The 27350-nt window shown below is 34.9% G+C and overlaps 1 protein-coding gene across 4 annotated transcripts in view; it reads left to right on the forward strand.

Annotated features, from left to right (window-relative positions):
• The window catches only part of SOS2 (SOS Ras/Rho guanine nucleotide exchange factor 2), a 183453-nt gene that overhangs the window by 122575 nt on the left and 33528 nt on the right, over nucleotides 1-27350 (forward strand). For all 4 annotated transcript variants that reach the window (XM_077126808.1, XM_077126809.1, XM_077126810.1 and 1 more), the window contains 5 exons: nucleotides 16242-16369; nucleotides 16859-17514; nucleotides 17913-17994; nucleotides 19466-19588; nucleotides 23872-23975. In XM_077126808.1, the coding sequence (XP_076982923.1) occupies nucleotides 16242-16369; nucleotides 16859-17514; nucleotides 17913-17994; nucleotides 19466-19588; nucleotides 23872-23975 (1093 nt within the window). The remainder of the gene's footprint in view (nucleotides 1-16241; nucleotides 16370-16858; nucleotides 17515-17912; nucleotides 17995-19465; nucleotides 19589-23871; nucleotides 23976-27350) is intronic.

Genomic DNA, 27350 nt, shown 5'->3' on the forward strand with positions numbered 1-27350 from the left:
ACGTAACACCTGAGACCAGAATTAGGGCTCTGAAGCTATCAAAGTCAGCAGTACCCCATACGAGAAACTATTTACAAAGTTGAAAAAGGGATCTGACATCAAGTAGAGATATGAATGAAGCTGATCTGGATAGGACTAAGATAAATCAGAATACAGGGTAAAGGATATCATTCCCTTTTCAAAACTTCAACTTCTGTGTGAGACCAAAGGGAGGGATATTTATTTGGTAGCAAAATTTATATTTTAAATTGTGCATTTCCTAATTTAACTTGTAGGATCGGTTTAGTTGAACACCGTAAGTACAGATCTTGAATAGGGTGTGAGATTTTGTTGGTTTGTCCAGGTTAGTGTGATGCCCTGATACATCCCAGAGTAATTTGGGCAGTGAATAAAGAAGTATTTGCAAAGTCCCCTTGGGCACTGGGGAGAAAGAAGGATGTATTCAACTTCCCCATTTGACAATTTCTGATGTTCTTGCAAGCAGTGGAGACAACCAGGTCAATAGGTTGGAGTTTGCTCCTGTGCGACTTACTCCTGCAAAGGATAGGCTAGGCCTACTTAAAATTGGACCTAAGAGTTACCCCCAGAGAACCTCCTATTCCTCAGATGTGGCCTCTCTCTCTAAGCCGATGCAGCAGGTGAGCTCACTGTCCTCCCTCCCCCGCCCCATGTGGGACATGACTCCCAGGGGTGTAAATCTTCCTGGCAGCATGGGACAGAAATCCTGGAATGAGCCAGGACACAGAATCAGGGGATTGGGAGAGTCCTCTTGACCAAAAGAGGGAAGAGAGAAAAAAGACAAAATATAGTTTCAGTGGCTGATAGATTTCAAAGTTATGCATTATATAGATATCCCTTTTTGGTTTATGGTATAATAGAGTGGCTAGAGGGAAGTACCTGAAACCGTTGAGCTGTGTTCTAGTAGCCTTGCTTCTTAAAGACAATTGTATAATGATATGGTTTTTATAATGTGACATGTGATTTTGAAAACCTTGTGTCTGATGCTCCTTTTATCTAGGGTATGGACAGATGAGTAGAAAGTATGGATGGAGAATGAAGAAATAATAGAGGGGACAAAAGTTAAAATAAATTGGGTAGATGGAAATACTAGTGGACAATGAGAGAGAGGGGTAAGGGTATGGTATGTATGAGTTTTTTTCTTTTTTCTTTTTATTTCTTTTTCTGGAGTGATGAAAATGTTCTGAAAAAATAATCACGGTGATGAATACACAATTATGTGATGATATTGTGAGCCACTGATTGTAAACTGTGGCGTTATTTTCATCTCTGGCCCTGCTGTCGTTTTATCTTTAACATCCGCTTCTTTTCAACCTAGGTAATCCAAGCCTACGTCACCATCACCCGATCCTGCCCCTCAGTGTGTTTGGCTACCCTTCCCTCTCCGTCACGCCCCGACCCCTCCCCTTATGATCTGTGTATATTCCGGGGCTCCCTGAGCCTCGGGGTCTTTAGCTCCTGGGAGGTCACGGCTTAAACTTCTACCGACATTAAAGCTACCTTGCCTTAAGCCTTAATTGACTCGGCCTCCAGTCCTCCAGACCCGCAGTGTCCCCTGCGCGCACTCTCCCGACCCAGACCCCCGAGCTCGAACCCCTCAGCGACCCGGAGTTCTGTTCGCCCCTGCTTCTGCGGGGAGGACGGGCTGCAGGTCAGGCGGTCCCATTGCGGGGGATCGTGGCCACAGCCGCAGTAAGCCATGTGTGGAATGTTTGTATTTTAATAGTTAGCAATAAAAATGTTTTTTAGAGTGAGTATGTTGTTTAATTTCCACATATTGGTGAACTTTCCATTTCTCCCTCTGTTATTTATTTCTGGCTCCATTCCATTGTGGTTTGAGAATATTTATTGTATGGTTTCTATTTTTTAATTCATTGAAACTTGTTTTCTGAATCAGCATATAATCTGTCCTAGAGAGTGATCCATATGCACTCAAGAAGAATGTATATTCTGTTTTCTTTGGATACAGTGTTCTGTATTTGTTAGGTCTTGTGATTTCAGTGTCATTCAAGACCTGTTCTTCCTCTTTGATCTTCTGACTAGATGTTCTATCCAGTTTTTAATTTTTTTATTGTGAAAAATAACATATATACAAAAAAGCAATAAATTTCAAAGCACATCACAGCAATTGATGTTCTATCCCATTTTGAGAGTGGTATGTTAGCGTTTCCTACTATTAATATAGAACCATCAGTTTCCCCCTTCAAATCTGTCAGTATTTGATTCATATATTTTGGGTTTCTGCTTTCGGATGTATTAATATTTATGATTGCTATATCTTCCTGTTGAATTCCCTTTTATCAGTATATAATGTCCATCTCTGTCCCTTGTACCTGTTTCTGGATTAAAGTCTATCCTATTGAATTAGTATAGCCACCCCCACTTTCTTTTGGTTACTACTTGCATGGTATATTTTTTTCCATCTTTTTACCCTCAGTCCACTCATATCTTTGACTTTAAGATGAATATCTTGCTGACAGCATATAAATGGGCCATGGTTTTCCATCTGTTCTGCCAATCTCTCTCTTGACTGCAGAATTTATCCACTTATATTTAACGTCACTACTGATAACATATGGCTTTCTTCTGCCATTTTGCTATTCAGTCTTTTCAAGTCGAGGTACCTTTTTTGTCCCTCATTTATGTTAATGTCTGTTTTTATATTTATTTGTTTTTGAGTGCCTTCTTATTTCTATCAATATATTTTTCATCTGTTTTCCTTGTGGTTACCATGGGATTAAAATTTAACATATTAAATATTTAACAGTCATTTGGTTTGATACCAACTTAACTTCCTATACCCCTCTGTCTCCCCACTATTTTTTTTGTACTTGTACCATATATATCTTTATATTTTGTATCTCAGAAAAATATAGATTTATCATTGCTTTTCATCCATTTGCTCTCAGCACCTGTGTGATGTAAGAAGTGGAGTTACACACCAAACAATACAATAATGCTGGCGTTTATCATTGCCCAAATAGCTGTCTTTATTGTGGGTCTTCATTTCTTTATGCTGTTGTGAACCACTGTCTAGTATCTTTTCCTTACAGTCTGAAGAACTCCCTTTAGCATTGCTTAAAGAGCAGGTCTAGTGGTGATGATTTCCCTCAGCTTTTGTTTATCTGAGAATACCTTAATCTCTCCCTTATTTTTGAAAGTGAGTCACACTGGATATAAAATTCTTTGCTGGCATTGTTTTCCTTCAGCACTTTAAACATTTCAACCTACTGCCTTCTTCATGGTTTCTGGTGAGAAATTGGCCCTCAGTCTGACTACCTTGTACATAACACATTGCTTTTCTCTTGCAGCTTTCATAACTTCTCCTTGTCCTTTGCATTATATAGTGTAATCGATATATGATTTGGTGTCTTTTTCTTTATGTTTATCCTGTTTGATGTTCTCTGACCTTCTTAGATTTGCTTATACTTGTCTTTTGCTATGTTTGAGAAATTCTTTATCATTATTGGACTCTTTGACTCTTCCTTCTGCCCCTTTCTCTGTCTTTTCATTCTTTCATTTCAGGGGTATTTCATATATTGATTCTCTTATTGATGCTTTATAGCCATCTTAGACTACTTTTTTCTTTTAATATTTCTTTTTACTTTCTGTTGACACATTTCATGTGTCTTGTCTTTAAGTTCACTGATTCTTTCTTTGGCCAGTTCCAATGGCTCTTGAAATCCTGGGCATTTTTTCATTTCAATTATTGTGGTTCAACTCCAGTAGTTTTATTTGGTTCCTTTTTAAAATTTCTAACTCTTTACTTAGACTCTCATGTGTTCATTCATTGCTTTCCTAATATCTTTTAATTATTTCTCTGTAGTTTCTTTTATCTCCTTGAGCATTTTTGAGATCCTTTTTAAAAGGCTTCGTTTGGTGTGTTCACCTTCTCATCGTCTTCATTGGTGTTTTCTGTATTTTTATCCTCTCCCTTCGTATAGGCCATCATTTTCTATGTCTTTGTTTTTCTTGTGCTCTTTTGTTGCACCCTGTACATTTTAATATTTTAAAATGTTAACTCTGGATTCATTCCCTGGGATGTTTGTGTCTTGGTTTTGTAAGCAGGTGGTGATAAGACAGATTCTCTTGAGCTTCAGCCTTTCTATCAGGAAAGTCTACTCAAGGTGATGCAGTTTGCAGGATTTTCCCTGTCTTTCTGTGCCTTTGTCTTATCTTGGTCTTTTGCTTGTTAGTTGTTTTGGAGTTCTCCTGTTTACAGAAGTTTTGCTTTCCCCTCTGTTTCCCAAGAGACAGACCTCCCTCTTCTGGGTATTCAAAGCTGGCAGCCCTTTATCTGAGACTTGTATCCTTCTGTAGATTTTTATTCAATCCTTTCATTTTTCTCAAGCTGCTTTTTACTAGAGGTCAAATTCTGAGAGGAGGGTCACCCCAGAGGGGACTTTTCTGATTTAGTCTTTTCCAGCCAAAACCAGGCCAGGGACTTACAGAAGGGGCACAGACTGGCCCGTGGGGAAGGGATCAGCAATGGCACCAAGAAATTCTCCCAACAACTCCCCAAAGCTGAGTTTTACTGGCTTGCCCTGCAAATGCAGCCCTTCAGCTAACTGTCTCCCATAGGCCTGAGGAAGTGTAGTGTCTTTAAATCTCTGCCACCTCTGCCTGAGTCGGGGACAGTTGAAATAGTGGCTGCTACAGCCTTTATCCAGGGTAGGATTAAAACAATAGCTGCCATCGGAGCTGGCCCCCAGCAATTTGAATTTGTTAATAAAAAGCCATAATCAGTGTGTCTTCAAATTTGCTGATTCTCTCTTCAGCCAGTTCCAACTGAGTTGTCTTGTACCTGATCTTAGGAGAAAAGCTTTCAGTCTCTCTCCATTGATTACGATGCTGGCTGTCAGTTTTTTATATATTCCCTTTATCATATTAAGGTAGTTACCTCTGATGCCTGTCTTTTGGAGTGTTCTTATCAGAAAAGGATGCTGAATTTTACTGAATGCGTTTTTAGATCAACCAAGATGATCATGTGATTTTTTTACCTTTTGATGTGTTAATGTGCTGTATTACATTAATTGATTTTCTTGTGTTGAACCATCTTTGCATTCCTGGTATAAACCCCACTTGGTCATGGTGTGTAATTCTTTTAATGTGCTGTTGGATTCGATTGCTAATATTTTATTGAGAATTTTTGCATCTATGTTCATTAGGGAGATTGGGCTATAGTTTTCCTTATAGAATCTTTACCCGATTTTGGTATTAGAGTGATGTTAGCTTCATGAAATGAGTTCCTTTTTTTCCTCAATTTTTGGAAAATTTTGGGCAGAATTGGTGTTGGTTCTTTTTGGAATGTTTGCTAAAATTCTCCTGTGAAGCCATCTGGCCCTGAGCTTTTCTTTGTAGGAAGATTTTTGATGACTAATTGAATCTCTTTACTTGTTAGTTTGTTGAGATCTTCTATTTCTTCGTAAATCTGTGTAGCTTGTTTGTGTGTCTCCGGGAATTTGTCCATTTCATCTAGGTTGTCTAGTTTGTCGATGTATAGTTCTCTCATAATATTCTGTTATGATTTCTTTTATTTCTTTAGGGTCTTTGGTAATGCACTCCTTCTCATTTCTGATTATGTTTATTTGAATCCCCTCTTTTTCTTTGTCAGTCTTGCTAGTGGCCCATCAATCGTATTGATTTTCTCAAAGAACCAACTTTTGCTTTTATTCTTTCTGTTGTTCTTTTGTTCTCCCATTCATTTATCTCTGCTTTAATCATTTTTGTTTCTCTTCTCATATTTGCTTTGGGGTTAGTTTGCTGTACTTTCTCAAGTTCCTCCAGGTTTGCTGTTAAGTCCTCAATTTTTCCTCTTCGTTTTTTAATATAGGTGCTTAGGGCAGTAAATTTCCCTTTCAGCACAGCCTTTGCCATATCCCATAGCTTCTTATAAGTTGTATTCTCATTTTCATTCATTTCCAAATAGCTACTAATTTCTCTAGAAATTTTTTCTTTGACCCACTGGTTGTTTAAGAGTGTGTTATTTAATCTCCATATATTTGTGAATGTTCTCATTCTTTGGTGGTTATTGAGATCCAGCTTCATCTCATTGTGATCAGAGAAAGTGCTTTGAATAATTTCAGTATTTTTAAATTTATGAAGACCTGTTTTGTGCCCAGCATGCAATCGATCCCGGAGAATGTTCCGTGAGCACTAGAGAAGAATGTATAACCTTGTGCTTTGGGGTGCAGTGACCTATATATGTCTTTTAGGTCTAATTCATTTATCAAGTTATTTGACTACTCTGTTTTCTTGTTGAGCTTCTGTCTGGTTGTTCTATCTATAGAGGAGAGTGGTGTATTGAAGTCTCCTACTATTATTGTTGAAACATCTGTCACTCCCTTCAGTTTTGCCAATGTCTGTCTCGTGTACTCAGTGCTGTGATTTGTTTCAGGGCAGGTATAGGCGCAGGTTGAGGATTTATGCTGATGCTTGTGAATGTGGGCTCCCAGCAGCCAGGGAAGATGTGGGCACCCAGCAGCCAGGGAAGATGTAGCCGTGCGGGTACGCTGGTCTGGGGGGGCGCGTAACCCTGGGGTGCGCTGGTCTAAGGCATGGGGACCCTTGTGCACGTACGTAGAGCCGTGGCAGCAGGTCGGCATTTTGCCTTCAAGGATTGGGGGCAGATGTGACCTGGCTGCCAGGTCGTCCCTTTCTCAGGGCTGGGAAGTGAGGCTGATGGCTGTGCTCATGTGCAGTTTTAGGACTACTGTAAAGTGCAGTTCCCAGAGCTGAATGATGTGGTTGAGGGGTTGTGCGCATGTCGGGACCAGGAGTGTCATAAGCGGATGTCCTGAGCTCAGGGAGGGGGAGATGAGGCTGCCACACTATGGGCAGGGGACAGGTGTAGGCTGGTGATGGAGGTCAGTGCCCGCAACCTTTATCCTCTGGCAACAGCCTGCAGGGAACAGTGAGGGGGAGGTAGTGCCCAGGAGGGGTGCGGGAGAGGTGGGCTGGGCTGCACTTGGGGTCGGGGGGTGGGGCAGGTTTGTGCACTGGGGGCTGGGGGGGTGGGGGCGCCTGGAGCACAGAGAATGGGAGCAGGTGAAGGGGTTCAGGTGCGTGGGATATGGGGTGAGTCGCCGGTCCCGGGGCTGCACCGTTGAGGGTAGCGCACCCAAGGAATGAGGCCTGCCTCACTTCCTAGTCCCAGCCTCCCGGCCGTGCACTCCCGCACGGCTCTGCGCCAGTCTCCAGCTTTCTGCCTCTCAGTTCCTCGGCTTCTGCAACCACTCTTCTATGATTTTTATTTCCCATTTATTTTAAATATGCATATATTTGAAGATGATATAAAGCCTTTTGAGTACAAAATGTAGATTTTTAAATTTCCCAAATGTTTCAGTTTTCTCCTTTATAAAAAAGATATAAACAGTCTTATTTAATTTTTTTGTTAGCATTGACTATAACAGACAGCATTCACTTTTATAAATCTTCTATAACTTTCCATATCCATTCAGGGTTTATCGTCAGCATACAACCAAAATTCACTTTAATCAGAGAATATGATCATCTTAGTATGTAAAATAATAAAAAAAAACTATCCGTTCCACCTATTATCTTTATCTATCCAGATTGCATACAATTTGAAATAAATTTGATAACACATTTACATAGCTCTTTGAACGTCATCAGTATATCTCCTAATAACAGTATTTATGAAGGGAAAAAGAGACACAGACTACAAAATAATGAAAGAAGGAAGAAATTTATGGTTAGATTTGGAACATAGGCAGACGTTTATATACTTTGTACTCACAACACACCAATTGTTACTTTACAGTCTAAAATTTCTGTTTAATCCTTCAAAGATCTGAAGAGTCCAAGTTTGCACTATAATCAGCTCTTCAATAATTAAGGGATTTATCTCCAGAAAAAGATTCAAGTTTTTCTCAGCGTTATTCCCAAGTACTAAATAATGCCAGGAATATGTTAGTTTACAAAATTAAATTATGACTGGTTCCAGGCTCTGTTTATTCAAATAGTACTTTCTTATTTAAAGGTCTTGCAAGTGTCATCTCTTCTGTGAGGTCTTCTTAGGTCATTTTTTATCTGTTTTTTTAGGTTCTTCTAGCATTTTTATTCCTTGGTTACTGTTGTTTTATACTGTGCCCTGCTGTGGGTGTGTTCTAGCTAGAACGTAAACACTTTGAAGCTGAGAGTTATGTCTCCGCTATTCATGGTCGGCTTACTAACAAAATGTGTGGACTGGCACTAGCGTAGTCATTGCAAATTCAAGTTCTTCTGCATGTTCAGGTAACAAACGGCAACGTTTCTAAAAAGCCAGATTCTTTGAAATATAGGTAAACAAGGTTATTAAAAAATCTCATTTATTTTTCTTACCAAACAACGGATTTCTTGAAAAGAATATATTTGAAGCATGAGCATATCATAAATTTAGGGAGAAAATATGTAGAATAAAATTGCATTTGTTCGATTCGGAGAGTCCTCATAAAAACAGGAATTGGAGTAGACTTTGCCACTGCAATTTTGCAACTGTATTTGCTTTTCATTTCTTCTGTTGGGGATTAAAAATATCTCCTAGGTTTCATAATGTCCTAAAATTATGAACAACCTTAAAGTACATTGACTTTCAAACTCTGGAAAATGTACTGCAATCGTTTAATTCGTCCCAAGCCTGAATCTAGGAAAACTTTTCCATAGTTTTCAAGGACTTTCATTTTACTCACTGAAATTTGGCAAGTAGCTCTTATTCAGTTTCTCCCATCCCAGGGCTGTTCGTGTTTTAACAGTGGTCTGGTTATTATGGTTACCATTGCAAAGATATTATTGGGAAAAAATAATTTTAACAAACATGGCCTATTCTGCAGCATTTTTCTATACCTACCATTTCTAATTTCCAGGTCCAGAAAAAGAAAAAAAGAATTGTAAACTACCTGTTGATCTTTCTGTACCCAGTCCTTCTTCATAGCTTCTTCAGATGGTGAGGCCCCAGACACAAGGACAGGGGAGACAAAAAGAGTGAAGTCTGGTCTGTTGAACTTTGATTTCAAATTTTAGGTGAAGGTGGTAGAATTTTGAGAGTTCCTATGCCCCTCTTTTAATTGTTTCCTATTATTAAATCTATTTCACTTAAAGCTGTGACCTGGATAATTAGCAAAGGCTTTGCCTTTTGCAGAGAGCCCCTCCAGCAAACTTCTGTTATCTCAGAGAAATTCCAGGGGTGGCTTCTTTCTAATCCCCAGGCTTGTTTACAATAATTACAAAACTAGTGTTTGAACCCTACTACCCGTAGGGTTTTTTTTTCCTTTTTCTTTTTTTTTATTACTTCAGAAGTATTGTCTTAGCAAATTAATAAATTGCTAATAATAACTCTATTAGCAATTCTGATAGAGTTATTTAAGAATTTTTTGGTAATTTGCTATTATTATCCACAGGTATGAGAATATACATAGACACAAATAGAAAGTTAGCCACAAAATACAGAAACACAGAAAAATTTTTGAGAGGGACAAATAAAGGATGAATATATATTATCTTACCTGTTTCTGCCCTTCTGCAGACAATTTTAGAGCCATTCTCAGGCCATCTCTCCCCTGATTTAACATCATATCGAGGGCAGATTGTGTTACAGAAACGAACCTTTTCTTCATAGACTTATAACTAAAATCATTTTTAAAATGATTTTAAAATCATTTTTTAAAAATATTTTTATTGACAAATCTTCAGACATATACAGATCATACATTGTGTACAATCAGTGGCTCACAACCAACTAACAAATTTAAAGACACTTAAATCTTACTATATATTTAACTACACTCCAATTAATAACTAGACCAAATACACCAATTAACAAAAAGGCATCATTATATATAAGTAACACACCAATTAACAATTAAACAAGCTTTAAACACTTACTATGCCTAGGTAACTCACAGGTTAACAGTTAAACAGGCACAATTAATTTCATTGAACACCAGTCAAGTGTTGGATTACCTGTTTTCTAGGAGTGTATGCAGCAAACAGCTCAGGTCAGAACCTCAAATCTCGTGCAGAACGTTACCTGGAAAACAGAAGGTGCAGGGCCAGGGCAAGGGGGTCATTTTGAAAGAGGGACCCTGGCCTAGGTCCAGGGGACTCAAACTGCCGAACTAACTTCCCGATCCACTGGAAATGGTTTCTCTCGTTGAAGCTTTTTAGGCTCCTCAAGGGTCTGGAGTGCTGGCAGAACAGAGAGAACCGATTGCTGCGCCTCTGGACTAAACAACGTCTGGCATCCGCAGAAGGCTCGGTTTCCTGCTTACGTGCTCTTTGGGGTCCCAGGACCTCAGGCAGAGGGCCACCTTGTTTCTAAGGACCTTTCGGTCCCACCAGAGTTGCAAATTGGTGCCAGACAAAGGTGGTGAATCCTCTGTCCAGTGGCTCAAATGACCAATTCCTGAGACTGGGGTTTCAAAGAGAGAAAGAGTTTATTGCTGTGTGCAGAGCAGGCGATCAGATGGCCTAGTGGCCAAAAAATCTGTCTCTATACTTTTTTAAAGAGGGCTTGCCTTTTAAATTATTCAAATAAGATTTCATATAGATACCTTCCTTTATACTCATATTTCTTTGACTTATATACCATATTTTTAAATTAAATATAAGCCTAACTGGCATAAACAGAGACTTGGGAACATACACTAAAGATTCCAAGTATGTAACTCAATTAATGGCATCAGAAGGGCCTGGTTATTCTAAGAAGTGGCCCATTTATTCATGTGCATTCACTGTCCTGTGGGAACCATTTATATAATGGGAATGATCCATAATAAGAAATACATTTTACATCATGGCTCTGTACCCCTATAAAGAAATGTGCTAACAAAGGTTTCATGAAATGTCACTTCGTTCTTTTGTCCTAGTGTATCCAATATATTCTACTCCATTTGTTTCTTTAAAAACTTGTTGATTGTGATGTACTAATGGCTTTGGACATGCAGTTTGAAAAAAACTGAAAAATGACTAATTCTGAACAGAAGCTAAAGGGATTATCACATGAACAGAAACTGTCCTGATAAAGTACTTTTTACTCTATATATGTGCTTGCTGTGATACTGTTTTGACTCATGTATTCATCAAGAAGAAATTCTATTTAATGTTAAGCTTACTTTGGGATGAAAACTATAAGTAAGTAATGCTGGACCAGTGTGACTCAAAGCTATCACATTTCTTTAGAAATAGAAAACATAATCCTGGAACAATTTTAAGCCACTGTTTTTATTTTAAGTATCTGCTTTGGTGATATACCAAGAGAGATGTAGACTTAGCATTTAAATAGCATCCAAATTTTATTTCCCAGAATCACATCTATTGTAAGAGAAAAATAATTACAAAATAATAAATTAAAAGATTATTTTATTGTAACACATAGAAACATTTTAAAGTTCATTTTATAGATATTCTTTTTTGTTTTTGAAAATTTAAGTCCTTCTGGATTTGTTTACTGATTTGTTAGCTACTTTATAATGTAATTCTTGTATCCATCTTATGTTCTAAGAAAAAAATACAAAATTTTGACATCTATGTCCATCCTTCCATTAAAAATGGTATATTTACTCTCTCACTTCAGAATTGACTTATTCAAAGCCAAGTACATTCTTCTTACTGTTCTAACTCTGGCCAATCCCTGGAAATTTAGAATGGAAAGAATACAAATTTTTCTCTTTCAAGAGGACTTAATTTATCCTAATTTAGTTTAAAGCTTAATGAAAAGTCCTGTGTATTAGTTAGGGTTGTCAGGGAAATAAAACCAACATTTATGAAAGGTTTATAAAAGTGTCTTATGCAGCTGTGGGGATGGGAGAGTCCAAAATCTGTAGGGCAGGCCTCAAGCTGGCAGCTTCTTTGAAGGTTCTCAGCAAACTCGCTGGGAGAGGCGAGCTGACTGAAACAGAGAGCGAGAGAGAGATTCTCTCTTCTGAATTCTCCTTAAAGGCCTTCAGCTGATTAGATTTTGCGTCACTCGTTGCTGAAGACACTCCCCTTAGCTGACTGTAGATGTAATCAGCCAGTGTCCTCGAGCAAAGTCCAGGAAATGTCCTCACAACAACAGATAGGCCAGTGCTAGTTTGACAAGACCAACGGGCACCATCACCTGGCTAAGTTGACACACGAACCTAAGCATCAATTAATAACTTTAATGAGACTAATTGGGAAAGATAAGCCAGTATTTTTTACATAATACTTTCTTAACCTTTTACTTTGAAAAAACAAAAAATTTACAAGAAGAGTGCGGTGGACTCCTTTCACCTAGATTCACTAGTTGTCAACATTATGCACGATTTGCTTTATCCTTCTGTTTGTATACATGTGTGCATGTGTTTTCACAACCAGAGTTTGAGATAGTGTCTACTGAAAAAACATTCTGAGGTACACAGGTGGTTCAGTGGTAGAATGCTTGCCTTTCATGCAGGAGACCTGGGTGCAATTCCCAGACCATGCATTCAGAAAAAAATTTCTGACCCTAGAAAAAGGCTTTCAAGTTGTGTTTTACTACACAATTTTTACTCTTTCAGTACTGACATGTCACTCAAGGACATACTCAAGGAAGATAAGGCTTTTTTTTCAAGTAAAGCACATAGAGAAAAGTTCATGGGATTTAATGAGTTGTTTTGAAAGTACAAAAACTCTACTTTTTTGAAAATCTAGAGAGTTTCGTACTGCCAAAAAAAGAATTACTACCAAAAAAAAGGAATATCAAATATGTTATTTCACATTTAGACTGAACTCCTAGTATAGTGAATTAGAGGAAAAAATCATAATTTATCATAATTTTCCTTGCTTTAGGCATACAGATATCCATATTAGATGGATAGGAATTCAGGACAAGCATGGTAAATATTTCATTGAAGTCTCATAAATGTAAGAAAAAACTTACACGAAATATATAAAATCATGGACAAAATAGACCACCAAAGAGAATGATAATCAGGTAGGCAAGAGATGTATTCTCCAGTCAAGTTCATAAGAAACTATCCATTCGTGAAAGATGACTTCCAGTTTACTACTTAGTTTAAGCATGTATTTTACAAGGATATTTTCTTTGGTCTCCTTTCTAAAACACACTCAATTTAAGTTTATCTCTAAACAGAGTAATTAATTATCCAGTTAGCTTTTAACATAGAAGGGATCCCTTCAACCTGTGGTCCTCAGGTTTAGGCATAAGTAGTATTGTGTGGTTGTGTTTGGTGTCACTGTAGAAAGGTAGTGTTACAGTGTGGTGAAAAGCATGGTTGGATACAGACTCTGCCACTCATCTTTGACAAACCACTTAACCTCTCTATGCCTCAGTTTCTTTGTCTGTAACATACATATAACAATAGTGCTGGTCTTACAGAGTTGTAATAAAGATTAAATAAGCCAAAATGCATAAGAAGAGCATACACAGACTAAGAGCTCAGTAAATGTTCATTCTTGTTGTTTAGCTAAACAAGAAAATTATAAGTATTTATACAACAGTCATTCTCATTTAAATTATTTCTGACAGTTACTTATTGGGTACCTACCAACACAAGTATTATGCTAAGTATGAATGAAATATTAGTCCTGGCCTTAAGGAGTTCACTGTTTAATGATAAGAGGGACATCGAACAAATAATTACAATATAAGTGCATAACAGAAGTAGTACTTTGGGACCATGAGGCAGGAGTCACTAACTCTGCCTAGGGAAGTACGAAAAAACGTTGTATGGGTTTTGGGGTTTACCCTAGTGTTCTGTGTGTGCATGTTTCGTATGTAGTGCGTTAGTTGGGAGCACTATGAAAGACAAAGACTGAGGAACTGTCCTGGATAAAGGACATAGAAACATGACAGCTAAATGCAGTGCTGGCTGCATCCTGTATTGGGAATAAATTATTGGGACAATTGAGAATTATTACAGATTAGATCATAGAATTGTATCAATATTAAATTTCCTGAGTTTGATTACTGTACTGTGATTCAGTGAAAGAATATCTTTATTGTTAACATGTACCGTTTAAATATGAAGGAGCAAAGGGACATACTATTTGAGAGTAAATTTGTGATAAATTTAAATTTTCCTTACATTCCAAGAATAATCTCAAAACTATTCACCAGTGGCTCTACTTCCTCAGCAAGGAACTGAACATATAGTATCACAAACTACTCTCACATAGTTTACAGGGGAAAATGTATGCATGAACACATGTAAAGCATGATGAAGCATATGTGGTAAAATGTTAAAAATTGGTGATTTGGAGGAGTTATTTGTATTATTTTTTGCATGATTTCTGTAAATTAGAAATTATTTTAAAAGAAAACATTTAAGAGAGAACAAAGGAAAGAGCTGCACGGAGAGGAGGCATTTTAGCTGGGCCCAGAGGCTAAATTCACCAGGCAAATAGGAGAGGCAGAGGCCAATACTTAGGCAGGGAGGCATGAAAGAGGCTAATTTATGTGCAGCTAATTCAGTAGGGTAATTTCAGCTGGGGTAAACAGTTGGGAATATATTATTTCAATGTCTGTGGAGAATTAGCTTGGATATTTGAAGGGTAATCTCATTAATATGATAGTTATTAAATCTCACTGCTGAAAAATAAGACATTTAAGGTTATGCCAAACAGAGCCATTGTTTTATATATATTACCAGAAAATTTTGTGCTTTAAAAATCATAAATTTTTTTCCTACTTGACAGCTTGTAATAATTATATTTAGGAATGACATAGCCATTTACCTGGAAGAGTTTGTTTGACCAGAAGATCAAGTAGACCACAGAGATTTAGTGTCTTCATACCTCTGAATTGAAAATCATTCCATATTTTGTTAGAATCACATAATTACTGATAATTTCAAATTTTGCAACAATAAAAACAAGAATAAAAATCTAATTTAGCATTTTATATCATCAGTATCCACATTTATTGAGGAAAACTATTTCAGAGTAGATCTAAGAAGAATATTTTTGTTAGAAATCTTTAAAGCGGCGAAATAAGTGATTTTGTTAGTAATTTGTACCTTTAGAAGTCAGAATAACCAAGCAAAGATACTTTTTCAAATCTTGTGGTATTTGGCTCTTTTCTCTTCAACTTTTCTATTTTTTATTTTCTTAATCTATAGGTTGAAATCTTATTTTTAATGATAGCCACTTAAGTTGTTTGCATTGCTAATCTCTTGATGTCACACCCTGTACACATACCCTGAAAAAACTCAGATGGCTTTATGCTCCATATAGAGAATAACTCTTTGAAACATATAAATGAAAGTTAATGGGCTTAGTTCTCAAATGCCATGAGAGTCATTGTTGAATAAAAGGAACCATTGATGAATGTTTTGAGTTCTTGGACTATAAGGAAAATTAAAATTCATCATAAAATTTCTATTAGTTCAGTTTAAGATTATAGAATAGATTAATTTAAAAAAATTTATGAAATAAATTATCACAATTTCTCCATATTTGTTCTTAGATTATAAATATATAACCTCTGTATAATATTGATTTAATCTTCCACTTTGAACTCTTCTGCCAAAAAAATTGAAACATTGGGCCACCATCCAATCTGAATTATCTATTTTAAAGTAAAGTATCTTCCATTTTAAGAATGAGGTGCAAGAGAGATTTTTGGATAAATGAAATAAAGCCAGGGTTATTGGTATTACTATTCAATTTGTAAGTCTTATTTTTAAGTCTTAATAAGGTAGGATATTAATATTCATGGTCTCTTGATATTACCAGAATGGTTGAATTGTATGTTGTAAAAAATATCAGTTGAATTCTTTGAATGTGAGATGCTGTTTGCAGAAAAGTTCATGAAATATTGAAAGGTTGAATTTAGTGTAGTTGATTATGTTACATAATGAAGATATAGAGGCTTTTTAATCTCTACCAATATGGAATATTTGTTCAAAATTTTCTTAGTATTCTCTCTATTCATAGTAGCTGGCCAATAAAAGTAAATTGTAGGCCTCATGTTTTAGATACTATTTTATATATGTGGAAAAATATTCAATATGGTTTTCAGTCGCTTTTTTTTCTTGATTGCGGTGCTAACAGTACTTTCACCTATAATTTATTTTCATACGTAGAAAAAAATTTGGTTTGAGGGGTCAGAAGGTATACATATACTTAATTACGTAAAATTATGCTGTTTTTATAAAGTATATTTAAAACATTTAGAGTTCATAATATTTGTTGTTTCATGTAATTATGAGAAAGTTGGAGGAAGAGTCAAACACTGCGGTTTTAATTTTTCTTGTTTTTAGCAATTGAAAGCATGTAGTGAAGAGCAAGAAGACAGAGAGTGTTTGAACCAAGCTATTACTGCTCTCATGAACCTCCAAGGGAGTATGGACCGAATTTACAAGCAGTATTCACCTAGACGCCGACCTGGGTAATTCTCAACTGCTGCAAATATGAACGTTCTGCACACTTTACTTATATCTAATGCCTGTTTTCTAAAGAAATGTGATTTATAACAGTAGTTGCATTCTTGAATGTTAGACTTTCATTGCACATTTTTCTTTTATTCTTTTAAGATTAGCATTGTCATATTGTTGATATATTTAACAAATTTTAAAAATATATATTTAAGATTTTTTGTAAAATCTGTACGAAATTTAGGATTCTTGTTAACTTCAGTTCTTATGACACTAGGAATAAAATGTGAACCTGTAATATGTCTCTTTTACAATAATGAAATTAAGCTACATATAGGGAATGGTCCAAAGTCATTTAGTTAGTAAAGAAATTAAATAATGTCTGTAAAATCTAGCATTTGATTATTTAATGTATTTGTTACGTGATTTGAAGTAGTTACACTTAAGGCAGTTAGGGTGACCTAGTCATTGAATAAGCTAAATTTATCTTGGTATGTTTTTAGGGATCCTGTTTGCCCATTTTATAACCGTCAATTAAGAAGTAAGCACTTGGCTATCAAAAAAATGAATGAGATTCAGAAAAACATAGATGGATGGGAAGGCAAAGATATTGGACAGTGTTGTAATGAATTCATCATGGAAGGCCCTTTGACAAGAATTGGTGCTAAACATGAACGTCATATTTTTCTCTTTGATGGCTTAATGATCAGTTGCAAGCCTAATCATTGCCAGTCCCGGCTTCCAGGTTGCAGTAGTGCAGAATACAGATTAAAGGAAAAATTTGTCATGAGGAAAATGCAAATATGTGATAAAGAAGATACTTGTGAGTACAAACATGCTTTTGAATTAGTGTCCAAAGATGAAAACAGCATAATATTTGCTGCTAAATCTGCTGCAGAAAAAAATAATTGGATGGCAGCACTTATTTCTCTTCAGTATCGAAGTACTCTAGATCGAATGCTAGATTCAGTATTATTGAAAGAAGAAAACGAGCAACCACTAAGATTACCAAGTCCAGAAGTGTATCGTTTTGTGGTAAAAGACTCGGAGGAAAATATTGTTTTTGAAGACAACTTGCAAAGTAGAAGTGGAATCCCTATTATTAAAGGAGGAACTGTGGTGAAATTAATTGAAAGGTTAACATATCATATGTATGCAGGTACGTGAAAATCATTATAGGCATTTACCTAGGGCCTAGGATGTAAAAACTTTTTAAGGATGTTCAAAAATGTTCGATACTTGGGGGAGACAAACATAGATTGCCTCCAAAATATAACAAGAATACTATGAAATCAGAAAGAATAAATACTAATTAAATGTCTCAGAAGTATAACGTTGTCAACTTCATTAATTATTTAATTACTCTTCATAAAAATTATATATTTGTAAATTTTGAATTAAAAAAAATACTCATTGATCAAGAAATACCACAATTGGCAGAAAGAGCCACAGTAGGAAGAGCCAGAGTAAAGAGAAAGGGAAGACATTCAAAATATGGTCCTTTGAGTTCAACTGAATAAATTGAACACACAACCTATTTTGTGCTCTTCCTTTCAGATCCCAATTTTGTTCGCACTTTTCTTACAACGTATCGCTCCTTTTGTAAACCTCAGGAATTGTTAAGCTTACTTATTGAACGGTAAGAAAAGATATATTTCATTTATCTTAGTCTTTTGTGAAAAGTTAACTGTTTTGTACCTTGCAAAGTGCCTTATACCTACTAGTACTCTAGTAGAACTTAAACATAACTTATTTGGCATTAAATTAGCAGTTTTTGTGATACCTTCAAATAGAGCACTTACTCAGTAATCAGATATCACTGTTTATCACAGAGGTCTTTTCATATCTTAGCAATATTTCAGGTAGTAATCAGACCCAATTTTAGAGAATTAAAAAATTATGTACTTTAATGGAATCTGATCTGCTCCAAAATTTCAAAAAAGATACTTCCTTAAAAGAAATTGTTGATTTTTCACTCTCAATAATTATTAACTTAAGGGCAGTTTTTTCCCTACCTACTTCAGTACTCTCCCCCTGGAATTATTGTTTGAAGTAAATCTCCGACAACATATTTCATTTTCTGCAGATATTTCCTTATAAATTACATAAAGATAAGGGCTTATTAAAAACATAATCCCAATATCATTTTAGACCCCTAAATTAACAATTCCTTTATTATGATTAACGTTTTTAAAATGAAGCTTTGGATTGAATTTTTCTTTTTTACTTAGTATTTTAGTGACACTTAAAGATGTTTTATAAGGGGCGGTGCGAAGGTGGTTCAGTGGCAGAATTCTTGCCTGCCATGCCAGAGACCCGGGTTTGATTCCCAGTGCCTGCCCAGGTGAAAGAAAAAAAGTTTTATAGGTTAAAATGTAGTATCTGGACTCCAAAAGTGATTTTTGTTTCACATATTAAAGACTTATTTTCAGAATTGTATTATGACTTTTGTCCCTATGTGGTTCTGTGAAACAAAATTTATCAGATCGAGTCAATGTGTTGTGCCATGAAAATCTATTTAGTGTAGCTTCCATGTCCAAAAATTCAATGTCCAAAACATCCACACTTGTTAGACTTACTTTTAGCTCTATTCCTTATTGTTGGGCAAATCTTTGTGTGTTTTTCTAAGCTTTGATTCTTACTTTACTCACTTAGATATGTTCTGTAAATATTGTTAAAAATTCAGTTAGGACTCTCTCTTTGTATACTCATTTATTTAAAGAAATTTATTAGTCTACCTTCATTTAATGATATAAATATTAAGAAGAGATTATTATATAAGTTTCTGTCGTGTTCTTTAAAGAGGTCATACTCATAGGTTCTTTTCTTGGATCTTTTCCATTGGCCCTTTTCTATATTGATCAGTGTCGGCCATAAAACTTTTTCTGATAAAAGTAAGAGTATAAAATCTTAGTATTAGATAGGCAAAAGAGGATTTTTTTTTGTAATGTAAACTTTAAGGAAAGCTTAACAGTAATTGTAGTTTTCATTTTCATGTAAGTGGTGGGAAAGAAAATTGTATGAATTATTTTTTCTGCTGTGTTTATGTATATCCTTTCCACTTATATATGTATACCAAAAGTTTTCTATCATTTTGATTTTCTTCTTAGGTTTGAAATTCCGGAGCCAGAACCTACAGAAGCAGATAAATTGGCAATAGAGAAAGGCGAGCAGCCAATCAGCGCAGACCTTAAAAGATTTCGCAAGGAATATGTCCAACCAGTACAACTTAGGTTTGGCCTGAATATTATATTTCTATGTGCCATGCAATTTTCTATTTATAATTAGCATAAATTATAATCTCTTAATTACTTCTTAATTAATTTTAGCTCTTTTTATGCTAATACCCCAAAGGAATTTGATATAGTTTGTTATTTGCCTCAGATATCTCTGACGTACAGTATGTTATCCTTAAAGACCAGGTTATCTGTTCGCTCTTGTAAGTAATAGTTGTCAGACTGCCTATGAATTCACCTCCTGCCTATGAATTCACCTCCTGCCAATGAATTCACCTCCTGCCAATGAATTCACCTCCTGCCTATGAATTCACCTCCTGCCAACCTTTTCTCCTCCTTTTTTTCTGTCTCGTTATGGTCATCTAGTAATCCTGGACTTTTTTTTTTTTAATTATTTATTTTTCATTGATATGTGTTATATATTTACATACTATGTAATCATCCAAAGTGTACAATCAGTGATTCACAGTATCATATAGCTGTGCATTTATCGTCACAATCGACTTTTTTCTTTTTTGTGAAAAATAACATGTAAGCAAAAAAGCAATAAACGTCAAAGCACATTGCAACAATCACTTGTAGAACAGATTTCAGAGAATCTTGGACTTTTTTACAATTTGTAATATTTACAGAAGTCCTAGCTTTTTCCCCACCCTTCTCCCCCAAAATATATAGACATTTGTTATTTTATTTGAGAACTAATTTCAATAATTTCTAAAAATGTATTTGCTAATATCGCCCGTTAGGTTCATAGTGTGAACCAGGTATTATACTAAGGGCTTATTTTTTTGCATGGGTAGGTACCGGGAATCAAACCCAGGTCTCCACCATGGCAGGCGAAAACTCTGCCTGCTGAGCCACCCTGGCCCGTCCTATACTAAGGACTTTTTCTTTTCTTAATTCATCCTCACAAAACAATTGCCATCCCCACTTTATAGTTAAGGAAATTGAAATTTAGCAAGGTTAAATAACTTGAGCTAGCTAGGTCATATAAAGTGAGTGCTAGGACAAGAATTCAAACCCGTGTCTGGCTGTCTTCCAGAGAAGTGTGGGTTTTTTGTTTTATTTTTAATTTTTTACCATTAAGCATTGAAAATTGGAAGCACCTTTGATTAACCTTTACAGTCCAAGTGAGAACCAAGGAACTATCTGTCACTTTCTCTCCATAAGAAAACGGACTTATCTTACTAATTGTTTATTATTTAAATATTTTGTTTGTTTCTAAATATTAAGATCACCTCCTTAATTAATATTGACCAATAAATTGCTGTTCTGGAGCTGGGTATAGCTACTTATTTTTAAGGATAATTACCACAAATAAATGCAATTTTAGAGGAATAACAATGCTTCCAGCTGCATTTCTCTCAACCATGACTTTTAACACGTCATTCTTTGCACAAGAAAATGAGATTATTTACCTATCAGCAATAAAGAATAAGGGATTAATTTTTTTCTAGGAGTTTGCTATATAGGGGCAAAAATATAATTTGAGACTTTCAGTCATGTGAGCTCTTTCAGTGTTTATTTCTAAGCATTTTCTGTGTTCTCATTCCTGTACTTCTGTGGCAAATATAAAATTAACACAGAATGTCATATTTGACACAATGAAATTATGATTTTATTGGGGAAAAAGGATACATGAAAGTTATGTATTCAACTTTAAATATTTACGTGTCAGAATTAGTGGTGTAGAAAAATACAGCTCTATAAAAATTTCAGGAATAGCTGGGATTCGGCTGGAGAAATTAGGAAGACATCACAGAAGAGGTAAAGTCTGAAATTGTCCCTAAGGATGTACAGGATGTAGATAGGCAGAAAGGCAAATGTAGGTTTTGACATTTGGAAAATAGTACAAATCAAGGCAAGAAGGCAGAAGTAAGAATGGTGTGCCGAGGGAATAGGTGGAAGAGATTGACCTAGAGGAATGGAGACTTTGTGTTTCAAGTAGCAGTGGATGCAATTAACTAAATGGAATGGGGTCAAACTGAAGATGGCCTTGAAATCCAGGCCAAGTTGTTATAGCTGTCTTGTAAGCATTGGAGGATTTTTAGCATAGATACATGATACTAATTTTTCCAGTTTTTTATTATGAAATTTTGAACGTACAGTAAAGTTGAAAGAATTTTATAGTGAACCCCCATAAACCACCACCTAGACTCTACTGTTAAACATTTTACTATACTTATTTTGTCACTTATCTATTCGTTTATTATTCTTCTCTTAATCTATTGATCCTCTAATTTTTTGACGCATTTCAATGTACACTTCTCCTTAACTATCTCAGCTTTTATATCATTAACAGTACATACTTCTAGTTTCTTTCTTTTGTTGTTAAATTTGCATACAATGAAATACACATCTTAAGTGTACTATGGCTGAATTTTAATGAATGCGAGTATCTCTGTAATTCAGACTTCTTTCAAGATGTAGAATGTTACCATCTCCCCCAGAGAGTTCCCTCCTGCCCCTTCTAATCAGTTTTTGCTCCCACTGTTTTTCATGTTAGAATTTTTTAAATTTCATATGAATGGAATTTTATATTATATATTCTTTTATGTTTGACTTCTTTCACTCAGCATGCTTTTAATATTCATCCATTTCTTGTGTGTATCAATAGTTTGTTACATTTTATTGCTGAGAAATATTCCATTATATGAATATACTGCAGTTTTTCCAATTCCACATTGAGGACACCTGCGCTGTTTCCAGTTTTTTACTATTATGAATAAAGCGTCTATGAGCATTCTTTTATAAGTCTTTTTGTAAATATGTGTTTTTATTTATTTTGGATAAATAACTCAGAGTGAAATGTCTGTTTCACAGGGTAGGTGTATGTTTAGTTTTTTAAAAAAACTGCTAAACTTTTCCCAAAGCAATTGTGTTCTATTACATTCCTACCAGCAATATATGAGGCTTCCAGTTGCGCTGTATCCCCACCAACATTTATTAACCTTAGCTATACCAGTGAGGGTATAGTGGATTTCATTTTGGTATCAATTTGTATTTTCCTCAGGACTCACGATGTTGAGTAATTTTTATTGTAAATTATTGGCCACACCTGCCACACATTTGTGAAAAATCTGTTCAAATCTTCTGCCCATTTTTAATTTGGCAGTTTTCATTTTTACTGAGTTGTAGGAGCACTTTGTTTATCTTGAATGCCAGTCCTTTGTCAGATATATTATTGCAAATATTTTCCTCCATTCTGTGTCATTAATAGTTTTATTAATGATGTCTTTTGAAGAGCAAAAGTTCATTATTTCACTGAATTCTAATTTATCAGATGTTTTTTCTTTTACATGTTAGTAATTTTTTAATTACCTTATATGCTGTGGAATCTAAGAAATAGAGAAGTGTAAGCAGAGCTGTTTGCATTGATCTAAGCATAAACTGAAAGCTAATAATTTTTTGATCTCTTGAAATATTCTCTAAACCGATGAGCTGACCAGGCACACAGTGACTTAAGTTTGTTTCATTACAGATACATGAAAGAGATTGGGAATTTAAAATATTTCCTTAGCCTAGAAGAAAAGTCTTTTCTGTCAGTTGGGGTTGGGGGTGGGGAAGCTGACTGAACTGTCACGTGCTGAAGTAGATGAAAGGGAAAATGTTACTGTAACCAATTTATGCTACCTGTATGTCTCTGTGATAGAGAGAGGGCAGATTGTTATATTTGCATAGATTAAATATTTCTATCTATTTGCAGGTTATAAGTAATCATTTTTATATACTACAAAACAAAATAGTTTTTCTCTCCAAAATAACATGTTTATCTTTTTGAAATAAAATGTGTGTACAAAAATATAGATTACATAGAAACTTGATGACAGGAATTGAATTTAGAATCAGATACACTAAATCTTAGTTGGTTTTACATTTTTATGTGAAAAATTTATCAAAACTTGCATCTTGGACTCTCCCTTTTTAATTTAAAGTCTTAAAAATAGCATTTATTTAAAAATAGCTTTTATACTGTATAGAGTATGAATTTTTTTTCATGAATAAAAGAAAGGACACTTCTTGAAAATAAATGTGTGATTAAGTACAGAAGCCACAATTTTTTATTCTTATATTTGGAAATAATATTTTAAAATAATGAACAACCTAGAGACCTACTGTGTTCATATAATTCAAGCACTTAAGATGTTAATTAAATAAAAATTAATGATTTTTTGAGTGTTATAAAGTTGTCACCATAGCGTAGAGAAATGAAGGAAGTATTAGTAAATAAATCTAAACACATTTAGATTTCACTAAAATATGTTTTTCCATTTTATCAGAATCTTGAATGTGTTTCGGCACTGGGTTGAGCACCATTTTTATGACTTTGAAAGAGATTTGGAGTTGCTTGAAAGACTGGAATCCTTCATTTCAAGTGTAAGAGGTATATTATTTAAAGGTTTGATTGACTCTTATGTCACACTTGAGTTTATTTTAAAATTTGTGTGACTTTTACTTACAAGGCTAATCTATATTTCATTTTTAAAAGCTTTAATAACACTTGATTTTTTTTAGATCCTAAGAAGCTCACATGTTTAGAACCGTCTGAAGTTTTAGAACCTTGCCTTTTCAGAATGTTTCAGAGAATCTTCTATTAAAAAAAGTCAGAAGTCCTCTTTAATAAATTTAAGCCTTTAAAAATTACAGAGGTTGCCATTCCTTCAACTAAGTAAAAATAGATTTTATCTGCTGTCTTTTTTAAATAATTTTTATTAATAAAACCAGTCAACATACAATGTGAACATTCTTTTTTTCATCACATAGTTGTATATTCACCATTATGATCATTTCTTAGAACATTTGCCTCAATTCAGAAAAAAAATTCATACATACCATACCCCTTACCCCCTCCCTTTCATTGATCACTAGTATTTCAATCTACTAAATTTATTTTAACATTTGTTCCCCCTGTTATTTATTTATTTTTAATCCATATGTTTTACTCATCTGTCCATAAGGTAGATAAAAGCATCAGACACAAGTTTTTCACAATCACTCAGTCACATTGCGAAAGCTATATATATATAAATACAATCATCTTCAAGAAACATGGCTACTGGAACACAGCTCTACATTTTTAGGCACTCCCCTCCAGCCTCTCTGTTAAGCTTTAACTAAAAAGGTGATATCTATTTAATGCGTAAGAATAACCTCCAGGGTAACCTCTCAGCTCTGTTTGGAATCTTTCAGCCATTGATACTTTATTTTGTCTCATTTCACTCTCTCCCCTTTCGGTCGAGAAGGTTTTCTCAATCCCTTGGTGCTGAGTCCCAGCTCATTCTAGGATTTCTGTCCCATGTTGCCAGGAAGGTCCATAACCCTGGGAGTCAGGTACCACGTAGAGAGGGGGAGGCAGTAAGTTTGCTTGTCATGTTACCTGAGAGAGAGAGAGACGCCACAAAAGGGGTTCTCTTGGGGGATGACTCTTAGGCCTAATTTTAAGTAGGCTTAGCCTATCCTTTGCCAGGTTAAGGTTCATATGAACAAACCCCAAGATTGGGGGCTCAGCCTTTTGCTTTGGTTGTCCCCACTGCTTGTGAGAATATCAAGAATTCTCCACTTGGGGAAATTGAATTTTCCCCCTTTCTCCCCATTCCCCCAAGGGAGCTTTGTGAATACTTTTTTATTCACTGTTCAAATCCTTCTGAGATTTATCAAGGCATCACTCTGGGCAAATATACAAAATCTCATGCCCTACTCAAGGTTCCATGTACTTATGGTGCTCAATTAAGCTGTCCACATGAGTTGTATTAGGAAATGCACTAGTCAAAATATAAATTTTGTACCAAATAAATATTTTTTGCTTTAGTCTCACACGTAAGTTAAAGTTTTAAAATATTGATTACCATCTATTTTCGACACCCTGCATTGACATTCCTTTGTTCTTCCTCATGCAAAACATTTTTAAATTTGTACATTTGGTCACTATCATTATATACTCTAGGCATTCCTAGATTATACCATCTCAGTTATCTGCTGTCTTAGTCTACTCAATCTTGTTCTTTAGTTTTGGATGTTTAAAGCTTGTTTGTAATACTTACTTCCTCTGTAAAAAATTTTTGGTATGCTTTTGGCACCCAAAAGATAGGATTAGAAATTTTCCACGATCACCTACTTGAAGTTTGAGGACTTGGACCATGAAATGAAATTTTAAGCCATGAACATTTAACACTAATGTATATGTCATCGACTGTTTATTTTTGAGTCAAGAACATTTGTATTTTTATGACAGTATGAGGCATTAATTAAGAATACATAACTAAGCTGGCTTATTTCATTCCCTACTTTTTTTAAGGAAAATTTTAATACAGAGGATGTGGTTTCATTTGTTTCAACTTTGAGTAGTTTAAGATACATTTTTATCTTGTGTGCCTTAAAATTGTTTATAATACTAAAATTACCTTTCTAATTATATTCTTAAAGAGAACACTAGGTAATATGTACTCTGAAAAGTTTCTAGAAACATATATGTATATTATAATAGAGCAAATAAATTGTTATGTTAATGTTTATAGAACTAAGATTCTCATCATAAGAAAAAAGAGATTCAGGTATAAAATCAAAGAAGCTAAATAAAAAGCCTGTAATCCTAAATTTGAACTGTAACTATTAGAATCAAGTTATATTTTGTCTTAACAGAAAAAAAAATGCCATTTCCTAGTTTTGTTCTAGAATTAATTACCAATCCATTGCAATGAGCACTATTAGTGCTCAAATTACTGTTTCTAAATGTTATTTCCCACTAAAAGGAACCAAAGTTCATTGGGAAAATGGTTCATTATAAGCCTTGGGTAGGCTATGTAAAAGATGAACTGGAGCATTTATCATACTAGAACTAAAAGGAGCTCTTAAAGGGTCCATGATAGAAACTTTTCAGGACAAATTTCCAGTGACCAAATATGAAGCAATTTGAGCATCAGTAAGGATAATTGTATTGGTTTGAAATACATCAAATATGTTTTTTTAAACCATCAGTTTAAAATGACAAAAACAATAAAAGCCATTGGTCATCTTTGAAGGGCACCGGGAACCAGCTCATTGTTTTGACAATGTAAATAAAGGGAAAGAATATTTTATTCTGCTTTTCCTAAATGAGTTGTACCTCAGGATAACCAAATAGTTGATAAGGGAAAGTTTCTTTTTATAGAAGTATTTCAACTAATAAATGAGTAAGAAATGATAGAATGAGAATATCACCATTTCTCAACTCCTAATAAAATAATAAATCTAGGCAATTATCAAAAGTGGTTTCTAGCATCACAAAAGGAGAAGTGACTAAATTTTATTTGTCTCCTATTAGAAATATTCTTGGCAAGTTTTAGTGCCAAAAAAGTGATCCTGAATCAGGTCAAGTCTCTTTATCTCTGGTTTATGGAAAACAAAGATTACAGAGAAACAGCAGGTTTCCATCCTAAGGGAAGGACTTGACAAAATGCAGGTTTAGGAAACACTGCAGGATAGATGATTTTGTTTCCTCAACAAATAAATTACAAGCGGTAAAGGAAGAATCTATAGATTAAAGCAGACTTGAGATGTATTTACTAAATGCAATGTGTGGATCTTGTTTAAATTCAAATTCAAACAGATCAACTGTAAGAAAACATTTGTGAGACAATCAGAAATTTGAACAATGTCTAGATATCTATTTGATGATAGTAAGGAATTATCAGTTTTTATATGTGATCATAGTATTATTGTTATTATTTTAAAGAGTTTTTAACTTTTAAAGGTGCATACTTAAATATGGATGAAATGATTT

Source organism: Tamandua tetradactyla, chromosome 14, assembly GCF_023851605.1.
Source record: "Tamandua tetradactyla isolate mTamTet1 chromosome 14, mTamTet1.pri, whole genome shotgun sequence".
NCBI classification, from domain to species: domain Eukaryota; kingdom Metazoa; phylum Chordata; class Mammalia; order Pilosa; family Myrmecophagidae; genus Tamandua; species Tamandua tetradactyla.